General features: G+C 40.2%; 1 protein-coding gene across 1 annotated transcript in view; it reads right to left on the bottom strand.

The window, feature by feature from the left end:
* atrn (attractin) overlaps window positions 1–16,795 on the bottom strand; it is a 179,053-nt gene that overhangs the window by 137,498 nt on the left and 24,760 nt on the right. Inside the window, exons 5-10 of the mRNA XM_039785823.1 lie at window positions 16,471–16,667; window positions 10,904–11,072; window positions 6,556–6,646; window positions 4,994–5,243; window positions 3,705–3,888; window positions 363–517 (exon numbers count right to left, since the gene is read on the bottom strand). Of these exons, the coding sequence (XP_039641757.1) occupies window positions 363–517; window positions 3,705–3,888; window positions 4,994–5,243; window positions 6,556–6,646; window positions 10,904–11,072; window positions 16,471–16,667 (1,046 nt within the window). The remainder of the gene's footprint in view (window positions 1–362; window positions 518–3,704; window positions 3,889–4,993; window positions 5,244–6,555; window positions 6,647–10,903; window positions 11,073–16,470; window positions 16,668–16,795) is intronic.

Here is a 16,795-nt window from a genome sequence, read left to right as displayed (position 1 = left end):
TGTATGTACAATAGGGGGCTGTCATTTACCGCCTGTACATCAAGCGGACGACATCTGACCTTCTCTTGCTCCAGTGGAGCCGCTCCGTGTCAGACAACAAAACGCTGTGGTTGTCCTGAGCAGCTCCCAGGTGCGAGTCCACGCGACTGTATGAATGTAAAGCAGCTCAGTGCAGAGGAAAAGAAAAAAAGACGATGCATGCTTAGCAGAAAAACCCTGAGTGAGGCAGAGAAAACAGACTGCAGGATCTGCTGTAGGTCTGTGTGTGTGTGTGTGTGTGTGTGTGTGTGTGTGTGTGTGTGTGTGTGTGTGTGTGTGTGTGTGTGTGTGTGTGTGTGTGTGTGTGTGTGTGTGTGTCTGACCCAGGCTGTAGGCCAGGAAGTCCGAGGAGAAGCACTTGGCGCCGTGGCTCATGGAGGTGTCGTTGTGCGTGTTTCCTCCAAACACCAGCATGGTCCCGCTCACTATCACCGCCGTGTGGAGGTAACGGAAGAAGCCGCTGTCTCTCAGAATGGTCCTGCACAAAACACACAGTGATGGTTGTTATACAAACTATCATATATATATATATATATATATATAATTCAGCAGTTACTTTCATGTATTGTGGCAATGCCCACATGCTGCTATTGCAACTGTTTTTCTTCCCCCTTTTTCTTCGTAGAAACTGACTTCCTGCTGACCATTAATACAGCCTTTTACAAGATTTAACGATTGCTCTGTCTCAGTTTTCACAGCAGAATTTGATTGTGCAGAACACCTAATGCCAGGAGCCAAACTGACCTGCTAAATTCTTCCCTTTAAAAACACAAAATGCTGCCCTTATACGAAAAGTAACGTGCTCAGTCTTCCCAGCGTTCATCGCTTATTACAAAACATACAGATTCAATGCAACAGGTGTGTGCAAGCATATCTCCTTATTCTAAAATCATTATCGGTAATATCATTGCAATTACTTAACCACAAATGCCATAGGTTTCAAATGTATGGAAGTAGTGGGGGAAAAAAGTAAACCCATAATACAGTACTTTACAGTACTTTCTGATTAAAGCCAAAACTTTGCAAGTTACAAATTTGTAAAAGGTTTTCAGCCTTACAATATTACAGCAGCTTACTGTATTTTAAATTATGAAAACTTAAGTGACTGAAATATCAAATGTTTGTTTTTTTTGAATAAAAAAGAAAAACTGTGGTCAATACAGAGAAGAAAAAGTTAACGGATGCAGTGAGTCAGTCATAACTTTGCCTTGAATGTCAGATTTGCCGCAGTGTAAAGTCAGAGTGTAGACCTCATTATCTATTTACACTTTGAGAGTTTAAAATACGGACTTCTTGCATAACTTGCAACACATCTTTCTTGCTGCCATTTGTATTGTATAACAATAACATTTTAAAATGTAACAGTGACTCTGCGCTAATTTCAGTGAAACACGTATGTTTCGATGCTCTGATGAACCTTCTGCGACATGTTTTCATTTTTGCATTCTTCATTCTTGCATTTTGCATAGTGAGATTTGAAGTGCGGTCCTTTTTGCGACACCTTGTCACAGGATGCATGTCCAATCGGGGATTTTCCATCTCAGACTGTTTTATCTGAATCATTTTAGAGGCCTGAGAAGGTAAAAGTATACTGCACTTCACAAGAGAAAAAGCAAAGCCTTAAAAAGTATAGAGAAAACCACATCATGTCCATTTTTCCAGCAGCATACTGCACTATCACCGCTTTGTTATAAATAAGCTGTTAAAAGTAAGAAGTTAATTTGCCTCAAGTCTTAATGAGTTCTCTATTTACGTTGCTGTCACTTTAAGACTCTCAGCTGGTAACCGCTATGTGAGCCGTAGTTACGAAGTAAACGACCGCTACAAACTAATGGTTTAGTGATTCATGGTTGTAGTGTAGCAAGCCAACTACAGCTACATTTGGTCTACATTTATGCCTAGAGTAGCATCGTTGGTATGTATTCATCGACTGTGTTTAAATAATTACATAGGTTCATAGATCATTAGTTTGATGTCAGTGTTATTTTGTATTAAGTTTATATTAGAAATGTCCGTGATCGCTGGCGTTGGGGCTGTGACTAACGTTGCATGGTTGCTTTGCAACTATAAGTCATAGGACAGGCCACACTCGTATGAATGAACGTAATATTGTTTACATGTAAAAATGTCTTGAATTATATGGTGTAACGGTAGAAAGGAAATATTTGAATTGATGAAATTACATTCGGAACATTAGGCTATATTGTATGTTAAAAGCTAGCATAGAATTGATTAGTCCGTCTTTGTAGGTTACAGTTTCACACTTTCCTTGCAACGTCATTAACCCTGTGGACGTGGGAACGACTGTCTTCAGAGTCTTGATGTTAGGAGAGAGTTTAGCTGGCTGTCAGCGTATAGAGCAATGCTGAAGACGGCACAATCACATTACACTGTACATTCCTGTGTGTCACTGTCCAATACTTTACAGTACTGGTTCTCAAACTGTGGTACAAGTACCACTGGTGGTACGTGAGCTACCTCTAGTGGTGCTATATTATTAATTTAAAAACAATACTATAGAAATACTACAACATTTCCTATAGTAATACTTTCAAATATAATCAGTTAAAAGCAATTACATTAACTGTTTACCGTAATATATGTTTTTTTTCTAAATCAGCTTGCTATGCTACATAGTTACGTTCATACATAATCATTAGATGTGATGGCAAGATAGTAAGCAGAGGTAAAATGAACTGTTCAAAAACACTGCAATCGTGGCTCCAAACAGGAACTACAAGGAAGAGAAGTGATGATGAGGAGGAGAATACCTCGAGCAGAACTTTGAAACTGAAGTGGACGAGCACAAGCGCTAGTCGCTACTTAAGCAGCAGCGGAGAAGCCTCCACAGCACCTGCTAGCAGTAAATGATGCAAAACTGTCAGGAGACCCGAGTTACCTCAAATTTTGATTCAGTTGGAGCGGGAAGGAGAAAGTAACGTTTCAGCATGGCTGTGGCTGTCGACAACAAATATTGTTTTTAGGAATAAACCGCCCTCCTGCCTGAACTGTCCGTAGCAGAATACGGTTAGCCTATGCTACTCTATTTTAAAAAGTGCCCTGCCACACAAAACCGTTTTTACTTGTATTTTTTGAAATATGTTAGGTCCATAATGTGTTTGTGTTATGTTGTGAATGTTAAAATGAACTGAACTGCTACCTCCTTTGTCAGCTCTAGCCACTGAAAAGAAATAGGCGGAGAAATCAGGCCAATTACAAAAGCTGGTCAGTCTGACGTGGTGTTGCCTGAGCTCATTACTATTCATGAGCTCGTCCAGTTGCGCTGGGTAAAGGATGCTGATAGCCAGCCTTCATTGGCTAGCTGTTAGCCAATCAGAGTCAAGCAGCTTAACTGGTTGAATATTAATGAGAACTGGCACAAATCGAGCTGAGTCTTCCTGCAGGCTTTCTATACCAAGCTACAATGGCTTGAAACAAGGTAACCAAGGCATTTTTTTCCACAAAAAAATGTTACAGAGTCCATGGTAGAACATCAGACATTACCACAAAGTCATGAAATACGTGTGGCAGGGCACCTTTAACGTGGGCCATAATGGTGGTACTTAGAGAGCCTTATATTTTACGTGGTACGTGGTGTAAAAAGTTTGAGAAACACTGCTTTACAGTACTGCTGACATGAATCTGCACCAGATAGAAAGCCTCACCATTTCCTCTTGTCCACGTCGAACTTGTACAGGTCTCCCGCCAGGCCGTACTTGTTGGCGCTGAAGGCCTTGTAGCCTCCGTGTATGTAGATGGCTCTGGTGCTGGGGTCGAAAACACTGCTGTGGCCGTAGCCACCCTGGACCAGCGCACCTTCTGTGGACACTATGCTCCATGTGTTCTTCACTGGAGGGGTCACAAAAACATCTTTTACTGAGCAACAGAAAACTAGTTAACATAGGCGAGGCAAGGCAGCTTTATTTCTATTCAAAGTGCTCTACATAAAACATTGAAGAGCAATTAAAAACATAAAAACAGCTAAACTAGAATAAGACAGATGAAATACTAGAATAAAACAATTATTCCAAAAAAAAAGGGCATCAAAAAGTCTTCAGCCTTGATTTGAAAGAACTGAGGGTTGCAGTGGACCTGCAGTTTTCTGGGAGTTGTACATAATATAATGAAATACCACCAAGAAAGTGAAGGGAAACTCCAGTTAGGTTAAGAAAGGTCTCTGTGGAGGATTACGTTTTTGGTCCCCACTGGGATTTGGCGAGGTAATTAGAGCTCAACTCAGTTTACAGTTCCTAAAATGCATTACAAGTACAAAAGTAACATCAAACTGCAATCGTATTTCATTGGTGATCATATACGTAATGGTAATAACAAATCCCATTCATTTGTGAGCCAATGAGACATGCACTCATGTCAATGGGCCACAGTGGCAGGTTAATTCATCCCATTTCCTCAGACAGATTGGCTTTTAGAAGACAATTAAACCTCTTAATTAGGTTTGGTTGCCTGCAAACGGGGTTGGTGGATTAGAGGAACACACTTTCCCCGAGTCCAAAACTCGTTAACTTGATCTTGGTGGCCAGTGTTAATTTCCTGTTGTTATAAACAGATATATTTAGTAACACCCAGGCCAAGTTATCAAGTTAGGGAGCAGCTAAAGGCTAGGTGCATTGTGAAAAGAAACAATTTTTTTTTTTTTTTTTTTTAAATGTATTTTATGGTGGACAGTTTTCATAGGTATTTATCAGATATTCAAGTACCTTGATTAGCACTGGAGCACTAACGGTTTTATTTATTGTCCCATTGTATGTTGTCTGCAGCGTCTGAAACTGTGTGACATGGGTGCCCTGCACTTTTTACTTGCGCAACAAATGTCCCCACAGGTACAAATAGAGCAACCTGAACCTGACCGGTGTGAAGACTAAACTTGTGGAGGTTTGGTTTAGTCTTATCAGAACACGACACGTTCGTCCCGGTCAGCGCGGCTTCCACTTACCGATGTTGTACTCCTGCACCTGGCTGATGTAACCGTACAGAGGACAGTGTCCGAACATAACCAGCATGATGGGACTGGCCCCCTCCTGGACAGGGGGCACAATGTGCGCCGAGTGTCCCACCACAGCATACTGCTCCTTGGCCCGGGGGCTCAGGAGGACCCAGGTCTGGTTCTGGATGTGGAAAACCCACAGCTGACTGGACACGTTTCCTGTGGAGTCGATCTTTCCTCCGTACATGTAGATCCTCCCCTGGAAGAAACAAAGACAAACAGCCGAGCATTATTCGATCGCAGATAGATAGTTCGCGCAGAGAGAGAGAGAGAGAGATAGAGATAGAGATATATATATATATATATATATATATATATATATATATATATATATATATATATATATATATATATATATATATATATATATATATATATATATATATATATATCATAACTACATAAATGTGAAATGTGTGGAGATGAGGGTCTTAGCATCAGTACATAGCAGGCTAGGCCTGTGATACACTTTGTATCCTCATTATGATTGAACCAAAGCCCAGATTACAAAGCACAGTTACACAACGGTGATCATGAACCATCACTCTAATGAAATCCAATAATGAAACCTAAACACAAGCACAAACCTTGAGGGATTCTCCAAAAAGAAAACAACTTGAGCGCCAATAACCTTCCTTCAGTCCTTGGGTTTTAAAAAAATTAACCACAGTTTGTTATTCTATTGCAACATAATCTTTTCAACCTAATCTCACTTTACTTTTACTTAACTTTATTTTTTGCACTTAGCTAGCTATGCTATTTGAAACACTTAGACTTCAATTTGACTGTGAGCCACCGCAACTTAAATTTACTGAAGACGGTCTGAGTCTGGAGGTTAATTATGGGTAAAATGTACTCATGCACTTGATAGTATATGTGCAACGGAATTGCAGATACTGTAGTGTTGAACACAGAAACTCAAAACGTGGTCCTTGAGGTTGTTATTACAAGCAGTAGTTGTAATTCAGTTTGTGAGCTTCATAATTGATCTGCTCAGTTCTGGAATTGATTTGTCTTGCAAGCCCAGATTGACTTACTGTACAAGACTCATTCAGACATCGTGATGCAATTTGTGTATTACAAAACAGCTCAGACTCCGTTCTCTCAAACCACAGAGCAGACGGACTGCGTCTTCCTCTGAATCCTCCTCGCTCTAATTTATTATTCCATCAGCAGCCTCCTAACAGTCTTTCTGGCCGAGAAGAAACTGCTTCACCACTTCACTGCGGCCTATCAAAACCCAGAGCTTTATATATTAGTTCCAGACGACAAACAGACACTACTACTAAATAAAAAGGATGGGGAGTTTATAATATTTCTGCTAGTGCATCCATTTAATTTAGTTGCTGTCTGTTCTTTGCTTATTGTCTTTCGAAGCATGTTTCACATTACACTGAGAGCTACACATGCATGTAAAATGTTCTATAATGAAAGTGCAATGAACAGTATGGAGTCATTATGTCTTAATGTATACCTGGTTCACAGTGGATATCATTTACCCCTCCACATACCTCATGAAGAGCCAGTGAGTGGCCATATCGCGGCGTCACAGTGTGCACAGAGGGGTCAAGGGTCAGCCAGCTCTTGCTACTGACGTTATATCTGCAAAAAGAAAACTGAAAGGTGAGATGACAAAGACAGAACGGCTTTAAGAAGGACTTTTTTTAAAATAGGGCAAGTGCATATAGATTTTATAGCAAGAAAGGGCAGCTTCAGGGAATACTGGCAAATATGTTATGTTTCAATGCATGTCTTGTCTGAGGCCATGTTTGGCACTACAGTGTAAATGGCAATATGATAAGACCTACTGTTAAAAGTTTCAAACAAACTATGTCAATTATACACACACACACACACACACACACACACACACACACACACACACACACACACACACTATATTTCTTTTTGCAACGCGTCATCTTGAGTAAACATGACAAAAAGCGAAACAAGGAGCTAGTGAAAAAGACCGGTGCAACATCCATTATTTGGACTTAAGCCACTACAACGGAGCTGTGGTCGAGCCGTACCATGGAGCCTTTCACTATATAACGGACGATTGGAATCTTGGCAGCCGGTGTTTGCAGACGTTGTTCTTCCCCACTGAACATACAGCCGTGAGTGCGCGTGTATGCAGCGTTGGAGTGGGACCAAAAAATTTACCGGGACGTTTACGGCCCCTGCCGTACGGGTTGAGCAGAGGCTGCACAGTTTGACCAGCAGGCAGCGGCGCCAGGCTGCCGGATGGTGTTGCTAACAACTTGCAATGTATAACTATTATCAGACCGGCCCACCGGGAAAAGTCCCGACTCTTGTGTTTGTTTTGTGTGTGTGTGTGTGTGTGTGTGTGTGTGTGTGTGTGTGTATGTGTATGTGTATATGTATATTATATATATATATATATATATATATATATATATATATATATATATATATATATATATATATATATATATATATAGTGTGTGTGTGTGTTCTCAAATGCGTTACATTAGGCTGCAGGTAAGAAACTTTGTTTGAAATATGTTTTTATTTAAAGTATGTGTGCATCTTTGCCTAATACTGAAAGTATTTCCAGTACAGCGTCTGTTCCTTAACTAAACAGACAACAGTTTGTCCTGTTCTCTGCATCTTGGGTGGCATTTAACAACCAAGGACTTAAACTTGCGTGTAGTGCCTTTTAGAATGGTTTGCACTAAAGAGAAGACACCCAATACTTTAATAAGCTTTTTCTTTGTCAAAGTCTCTGCAACTAGTGTACTTGAATTTTATTCATCTGCAACATTATGTTGTATAATTACAGTTTTGAACAATAAATGTTCTCAAAACTACATACTATGTTTCTTTCTCTTTAAAAAAATAAATAAATACATTTAACATTTTATACATTTAGTTTGGTTTTCCTTAGGGTCTATGTAACCTGGTCTGAAATGGTTCTATTATAATTTATATATCGCAATATATATCGTTATCGCAAGAGGCTGCAATGTATATCGCAATATGGATTTTAGGTCATATCGCCCATCCCTATGTGTAGGTATATATATGCTTTTTTGTGTGTGTTTGCTTTGAGCATCACTGCACCATAGGGTGGAGGGTAGGCCTGGGTGGGCATAGATAGCTGTGCATAACTGCAGAATGAACTTCCATCTGGGATTATATGTGAAATGCAATAAAAATAAATATATTAATAAAAACAAAAAAATAAACATGGACAATCTTAAGTGTTTATCGGTGTATTCATGTCTCAACAACTAATTAGTCGATGAATGACTAATACCACAGTAAAAAACTTTTTCTCTTGTTATTTATTAAACTGTTTGCATAGAATAATATTATACGGATTACTATTTTCTCTCTCTGTTAAATTAAACTGTTGTGGATATGGTTAAGAAACCAAAACACAGCTTGAACTCACAAGATAACATGGGAGCCACTGTTCTGTCCTTGTCTAAGCAGCACACATGCCCTCCCAGACCAGACAGATGAGACGACATCGGCTCTTACCAGATAACAACTGACCACATCAACTCTGTATCAGGAGTGTATTACATTTCACTTGGCATGATAAAAAGCGGCTGTAGAGAGCTTTTCGTTAGGTCACTTCTGTACTTATGCTGTGAGTACTTTAACTGCCTCCTTGTGTTCACAAGTAAAAATTAACTTTGATATACTGTAACTTCAGTGGTCCTGTCTATTATTTGATAATGTAAATTATTCTAACAAAATGTCTGTTATATCTAATGACATGATTATACACATGGACAAAGAAAGAAAAGAAAAAGGAAGCTCCTCAAGGAGGATTTTTGTGTGTGTCCTGATCTTGTCTGTGCTCAATGGTTGTTACACGTCAAATGAAAAAAGCAGATCAGTCAACTTTCCCTTGATCACTTAAATGTGACAAGACAAGGTTAACAAGGCTCAGCCAGACAACGATGGAGCCCATTGGGGGGGGGGGTCTCTGTTAGAAATGGAGACCTTGACGTTTAACTTTATGGACATAAATTATACTGGATCCTCTTCTTTCTCCACTTTAAAATCAGTAAGATGTAGGGGAACAATTACATAATGTGAGGCAATTTCTTGCACAGGTGGGGAAGCATTAAATATATGGCTTAGAATCAGTGGTGGAATGTAACGGAGTACATTTACAAATTTGAGGTACTTGTACTTTCTTTTCCATGCCACTTTCTACTTCTACTCCGCTACATTTCAGAGAGAAATCTTGGACTTTTTACTCCACTACATTCATCGGACAGCTTTAGTTACTAGTTACTTTACACATTCAATTAAACTGCCCAACAATATAACAGCCTACAAGTCCAGCTGAAATGATTAGATGATTAAACACATAGTTGATTGACAGAACTGTTTGGATCGTTTGTAAAATGTGAGGATGTTTCTGCATTGAGTACTTTTACTTTGAATACTTAAGTATAAGTACATTTTCCTAATGATACTTACATACTTTTACTTATGTAACATTTTCACTGCAGGACTTTTACTTGCAACAGAGTATTTTTTTTTTTACAGTGCGGTATTAGTACTTTTGCTTGAGTAAAGGATCTGAATACTTCCTCCACCATTTCTTAGAACATGGATTACAGTTTTCCGAGTCTAAAGGTCTACATGTAGTAGCTCCAACCACAGGTAGGAAATTAAAAAGGATACTTTGAAATGGAAAATCCAACAAGGCTCTTAGCAATAACTCCCATTTCTGTCTATTCAGTATGAAGCTGGGGTCCGCAGCAAGCGGTTGGCTAGCTTAGCATAAAGACTGCAAACAGGGGGAAACAGTTAGCTAGAATGGATACAAGAATGGTCTTGATCTTCTTAAACTCTTGGCATGTACCCTCAACTCTTATGCAGTGGGATGTTTTACACGCAAGAATTTCAAAGGTTTTACTGGCTGCTCACGGGAGCGGTATCGATCTTCTCATGTAATGCATGCATGTTCCGAGAACTATTCTTTCTCACTTGGAGCTGCACATGTGGGACTTCTGCTGGTGCAGCTCTAATGGTTTTCGCTTATCTTCTTAAATCAACGTGTCACACAACAAAGACAGTGGTAAAAAGAACTACAACGGTGCCAGGATACAGCATGTGCCTCAATCAAAGCTCCAACTTCTAATGGACTCTAACGTAAACCTCATCAAACTACTGATCAAAAAGAAGAAGAGAAATGCCGCTCATTACGTGCTTCATTGGGTAAGAATACCTTTAGGTTGGAGGTATGTTTCTTTAAGAAAACATTGTTCTAGAAAAACTTGCAACAGTGCAGCTATATCATGAACAAGCTAAACAGTTGCACTAAGTAGTAGTTGGATGCTACTGTCCAATCCAACTATGTCAAGGTAACAAACACAAGGCATTGTGTAGAGCAGAATGCTCCTATGCAGTCTCATACGAGAGACCGTGAGCAGGAATAAAAAGGGCCTTGGCTTGCCTGCAAACCACAAAATCTAAATATGAGCCAAGGGAGTAAGTGCCATCTTCCTAGGTGGAGTTCAGGATGAGGAGCATCAGGTAATCCTGTAATTTGATGGTTTTAATTACATCCTTCACTCACTGTGCCCGACACAGAGCAGTGTTCCTCTTCTTCTGGATTTTCAAAGGCCGTGCCAGCAGGAAGAAGGCAAAGGACTTCTTGTCAGCTAAGTATTACTTTAGCACTCGGTATAACTGGCATGGAAGCTAAAAAGAAATATTTAAATCTTTGCAACAGAGACACCGTTTCAAAAGCACATTCCCTAGTCGCGTAGCAACAGCAGGACTCATGTCTCGCAGCTCTGTTGGATGAGAGGAGCAGCCAAATGCCTTTAAAAAAAAGTGTAGATGCTCACAGGGGAGAGTACTTACGCTTTGACCATGTGATAGTCGGAGGCGTTGAAGACGTAGCCTCCGATGACCCACATGATGCCCTGGTCCACCACGGCCTTGTGGGAAGCCCTGGCCAGCCCGGCCTCGGCGTACTCCTCGCGGCTCCAGAAGGAGGAGTTGGCAGGCACAGAGACCAGGCAGTCTGGACCTGAGGAGGGAAGAACGCCACAGAGTCAGGGCTCCACAGGAGATTAAATGAATAAGGAAGCTCTGTTGATTTATATTTTTTGCACTTGTGTATGATAAACAAGATAAACAAGACCCAACCGGTTAGGGGAGCATAGAAACAGACTGCCTTGAGAGATTAAATAACAAAAAGAATCCGCATAAAAACAAGAAAAGGTTCTTGCATTAAAAAGGAGGATTGCACTTTCACAGACTTCATTATTTTACTTTAATGTCCTGCAGCTAGGCAGAGGGTACAAAAACTTTCCATTAATTGACTGTGTAGGTGAACAAAAAAAGGATCCATTATTGATTTCTCTTGAATTATGAAAGCGAGAGGTGAAAGGGAAGTTAAAGAAGTATTTTAAAGCCTTTATATAACAGACTGATTATGCAGGTGTGGAGTAATTTAGCATTAGAAAGTAGTTTCCTAAAGTTTTTTAACTGCAAATTTGTCCGCTGTGTATGGAAAAATGGATTTCGTTGCATCAAACATTGACTGTGTTTGGAGCATAGACCGCCGCCATCTTGGCAATGCCTGCCGCGGGAATGGAGCGATGGCGGGCTGAATGAAGCCTGCAGTCTACGCTCGCCACCCCCCATGTCACTCAAAGCAGGACGCCCTTCGTTAAGCGTAATTTTAAGCCTGAATATAATTAACCCCCGTACAGTTGTTACAAAGGCAGGATTTAGCTATGGAGGCTTAAACAGTTTTTAGTACCAGGCTGTAAACATGTTTATTTCTAAAGTTCTGCATTTAACATAGGGGTCTGTGGGGACTGACTCCATTTTGGAGCCAGCCTTAAATGGCCACTCAATCAACTGCAGGTTTTGGAAGTTCTGCATTTGCTTCATTTTTCAGCACCGTTGCCGCTTGGTTAACCTTTTTTTCTGCAAACAATAAACTATTAAAAAGGGACACTGTGTAGGAATTTCTCCCATCTAGCGGTGAAATTGTATTTTGCATTCAAACGAATAGATCTCTCTAGCGCCTTGCTTTTTCAAATGCGTTTTGCAACTACAGTAGCCGTTACGTACCAAGAAGCTACACGTCTTCCAATTTTCACTTTTTTTGGCGACGACGATTCCTTCTCCTGTGGCTCGGCATAAGTATGATCCTCCATTATTAAATTAAAGGGCGGTGACAAGCCTCCCTCGCTGATCTCCTTCTCCGTTTCAGCTGGTTTCAGTTACGTGAGTCTGGCTCTGAACGAAAACGCGTTGTGGATTAGCTAGACAGGTAGGCTAGCGCTTTATGTCCCTTTCAGCGATTATAGTTTTTCAAAACGGCGGAACGACATGGAAGCCTCCTTGGATTTGCCCGTCCAATGTAAATACAGATAAGAAATTCTTTGCTTACGAGGATAAGTCAGATGATTGGCAGAGGTAATTTTACACCAATGAGGACATATTTATGAATGAAGACACTGATTTTAGCTAATAAAACACTACACAGTGTACCTTTAAGGCTTTACTCAATTGAGTGGAATAACTGATATTAATACAGACGGCCCAGGCCAGAGCTGCTTTCCCCCGTTACGTGACAAGAACAATGATGGAAGCACACACCGGATTCCCTTCTCAATGAAGGGAAAAAGATTCTGAGATGTTTTTTGGCTAACAACTGCAGAGTCAGAAATAGAAAAAAAAAATGGGCCTCATCCAGTCAATCTTTTGAACCGCACAGGTTTCCATGTGGTTCGGGGGCGAGTTTATTGGTCTTGTTCATATACAGTCTGTCCGTCCTACCTGATGAAAGAGCCAGATAAAACCTGCCTGGAATAAAACATGTACCAGCCAATCAGTGCTATCACTCCATCTTACAGCAGAAACAGGATGTTAACCGCTGGGGGGAGTTCCTCATTGATCATTATGGAAATAATGCAGAAGTGGCCACGTGACGGGAAAGGAAGGGTTGTGATTCATTGTGACAATGAAGGTCAAACAACCCGTTCCGCTTTTTGTTTTGTTCAGTGGCTGAGAAAAATCCCTGGTGGCTAATATTCTTAAGTGTACAATTAGAAAACCAAGTTACCGTTGCAGCTTGGTGGCATTTCAATAAATAAAACAAATGCAGCCGTTGCTTCCCTTAAAGACTGAAGTGATTTGTTGTAAGCTACACATCTGTCAAAGAGATTAAATGCAAGGCTGGCTTGACTAAACCGACATCTGTCTGCTTTTGCACTGGTCTGTGTAGAAAATGAGTTAATTTGGGAGCTGGCAGCGCCGAGTACACCGAGTGTGCTATTCCTCGGCTAACACACCATAACAGGGTAATAAAGGCTAAAGAAAATGCCAGTCTGGTCCTCAACTCCCTCAGCCTTGGTAATTAGATTGCGAGCACACGGAGCTGCTGACATAACAATTAAATGAAGCCGTTGTCTGGGAGTGTGCAGAGTGGCGCAGTGGAGCCGTTTAAGAACTGAAAGAGCTGTTAGAACGCCAATATGGTCAGATTCAAAAAGGAATACAGTAGTGTCTGGTCATCACCGTATTTATAAAAAAAGAAAAAAGACAGTATTTTATGACTTCGCCGAAAAGATCAGGAGGCTGATCCTGCAAAAAGTTAATCTGAAGTCCATCAGGTTACAGCAGACGGATGTTGTGGGGGCAGCGGGAGCTCGGATAATACTGGTGGAGGCTTAAAGCTGAAGAGGCACTGAGCTGAATCACCAGATAAACAGGCAAAATCTGGACAGATAAAGTCTCTTTCCTAAACCTCCAACTGATTTATTGGAGCTGCTTAGCACTCAGATGCATGGGATATTTACTGGGAAGCTTTATGTATTTTTTCCTGGGAATGTGTTAAAAGAAAATAGCTAGAAAGCTCTTATCTTAATAATAATATATTACACGGATAATACAATTAGACACAGATACAAAAATTATCAAATTACAATATATTATTATTAATATATTTATTATATTCTATAATCTACCTCTTATAAGTTATTCCCTATTAAATATTGTATACGTATATTACTTATTTTCTTGTTTGTCAAGCAATTCTATTATGTTTACATTCTTGTCTTTTCATAGTCAGTTAATATTTAATAAGCTATTGCACTGTTCAAACCCTGCACTGTTCACTTTTGCACTACCACCATTGCACCCACTCTAACATAGCACCTTATCATGGTCATTGCATCAAATGGTCAGACCATACCAGACCTTTGTAATCACTTCACAAATTGTTAACTCTTTACATTTCTGTGAGTGATTTTTATGTATGTGAGATACATGTGTGTTTGTTGTTGTTGTCTAAGTTACTGGATGCCTAAAGTTTCCCTCAGGATGAATAAAGTATCTATCTATCTATCTATCTATCTATCTATCTATCTATCTATCTATCTATCTATCTATCTAATTGTAAATAATATAATTAGTTAAATAATAGTAAGAATAGTTAAAGATATATGATATAAATATGATTATAGGATATAGGATGATTTTTTACATAGTCGTGGAAAAGCGGTAGCTTCTGCTTCGTCCTTTTCCTGACAGGTTAAATTCATATTTTGTTTTAGTTTTTTGTTCTTTTAGTTTTTATTGTATTTTTTACATAATAAAATAAAGCATTCATTCATAAATGTTTACCTTATTATATGAGCTGTGTACCACAGCACATTGAGCCATTCTAAGGGGGTGGTACACTTAACCTAAACTTAACATTTAGTTTCAATTCATTCAGTCTATATGAATCACTGAATAAGTGGCAGATGTGGGCGGCAAAGCAGGGATCTGGAACCAGGCTAGTTAAATATGGTGTGTTCTCAGATCTAAATAACTTTATACTCTGACTGTGATCCAACAGCTCTGTATCAAACGGACACCAAGGCCTTGGCAGAGGTGTTGCATTAAAAAAATCTTCATTTCATTTACTGCTGAAAGCATACCTGCTCCATAATGTGTTGAAAATAGGAAAGGCGGCACACTGACTGCATTCCCATGAATATCCTGTATTCATCATTTTAAAATGGAATCTAGGCAGCTAAATTTAGGATGTCCCCACCCGTGGGACCAGAGCCACTGTTCATGCTGCACAGAGAACACCGAGCCACTAAGAAGCTTTGTCACAGGGGAGGGTTTGGCACGATTGGGTCTGCTGAAGCCAGTGTAGGGGAGTAACAAGTGTCAGTACAAAATAAAGGGAACTGGGAACACATGATTAAATTACAGTTACCTACACAAATGTTCATGCTTACATTGGGAGTTACATCTGAATATTTTTTTGTGAAAAGTTAGGCTATATGTTGAATAACATTAATTTTGTTGCTTTGCATATTTTTCATGTGCACAATCTTTCACAATCTGTCTTCTTTAGCCATTTGCGGCCACAGCCGTTTAGTAAAGTTTGATGCTATTCTGATGCTTTCGATTGGTTCTCCTGTTTGAATTTGCAGCAGTTAAATTGCCTCTCAAGTTGTTTGAGAGTTGCCACTATGGCTATGAATAAAAACTCGTTAAAAAAAAAAAATTTACGGAACTTAACCGTGCAATGCAAACGTTTGACGGCGCACAAAATGCTATCGACATGGAAAGTGTCGATGTCCAACCGCAGGAATCATCTGCAGGTATGTAAATTAAGTTTAGAGCGACAACATTTGGCAAAATGTCCTTCAGTGTTCAATGCAAGTGTGCAAGTAATGCCATTTGTGTGAGAGAGCTGAGGGCGCATGCGCACGCATGCGACTGGCAGTGAGAGTTGGCGTCCGCGTTGTTTGTCCTTTATACGTCGTAAAGTGTTCCAAATTTGTCTAAAGTTTGTATAACTTTGTCTAACTTTGTCTAAGCCTTACCATCTTACCATCTAGTTTCCAACCGATGGTATGAATCAGTCTGTTTTATATGTTTGGATGTTTTGTGTGTATGCATGTCATGTGGTGGTCTACAAAGTTTAAAGGATGTCCTGCCTCTTAGACTGTTAACCTAGTTTACCTACGGTTACCAATAAAGTAACCTGAACTGAACCGAAGTTAGCGCACAGTAACTGCAAGCAGTCCTATTAAATAAAGACATGCCTACCTTCGATGTGACACACCGGGGCTTCTAATGTGTACTGAAGACGTATTTTAGCACCATATTTTGCTTGGTGCATATGGAGTAGTTTATATTTAATCGCATATCAATTCCTAAGAACATAGAAAAGTTATCAAAAAGTAATTCAATGTAATAAGTAACATTACTTTGATGAAGTAATTGAAGTAGTTGCACTACTATTACATTTTGAATAGGGTAACTTGTAATTGGTAGCCTATTACATTTCCAAAGTAACCTTCCCAACACTGGCTGAAGCCTACGGATGGCACTGTGGTTATTGTATGAGACAATGAGGTCACGTCCCTGGCAGCAGAAGTGATGCCGCTGCAGTGTCCGCCCACCTTGCCATCCGGTCTTGCAGATGCAGGTCTTTCCCTGGCAGCGGCCTCGGTCGGGGTAGCCACATTCGGCCAGGCAGTAGGGGACGTCACAGGCGGCCCCCTTCCAGTTGTCTTCACATTCGCAGTACGCCGCACCAGTGGAGTTCCTCAGGCGACACTCGCCCCGGCCTGAGCAGTTGTTGGGGCATGTGTTCACCCTGAGGGGGGGGGAGAGGAAGAAACAGAGAGGGTGAGGAACTAGGATTCAAATCCTGCCTGACATATATAGACTCTGAATAAAAATAAAAAATTCAGGAATGCCTTTCAACGATAGTTACATCTGCTT

The sequence above is a fragment of the Perca fluviatilis genome, chromosome 20 (genome assembly GCF_010015445.1).
Source record: "Perca fluviatilis chromosome 20, GENO_Pfluv_1.0, whole genome shotgun sequence".
NCBI lineage: Eukaryota > Metazoa > Chordata > Actinopteri > Perciformes > Percidae > Perca > Perca fluviatilis.
Note: the sequence above shows the minus strand (reverse complement) of the source record. Positions and strands in the feature narration are given on the sequence as shown.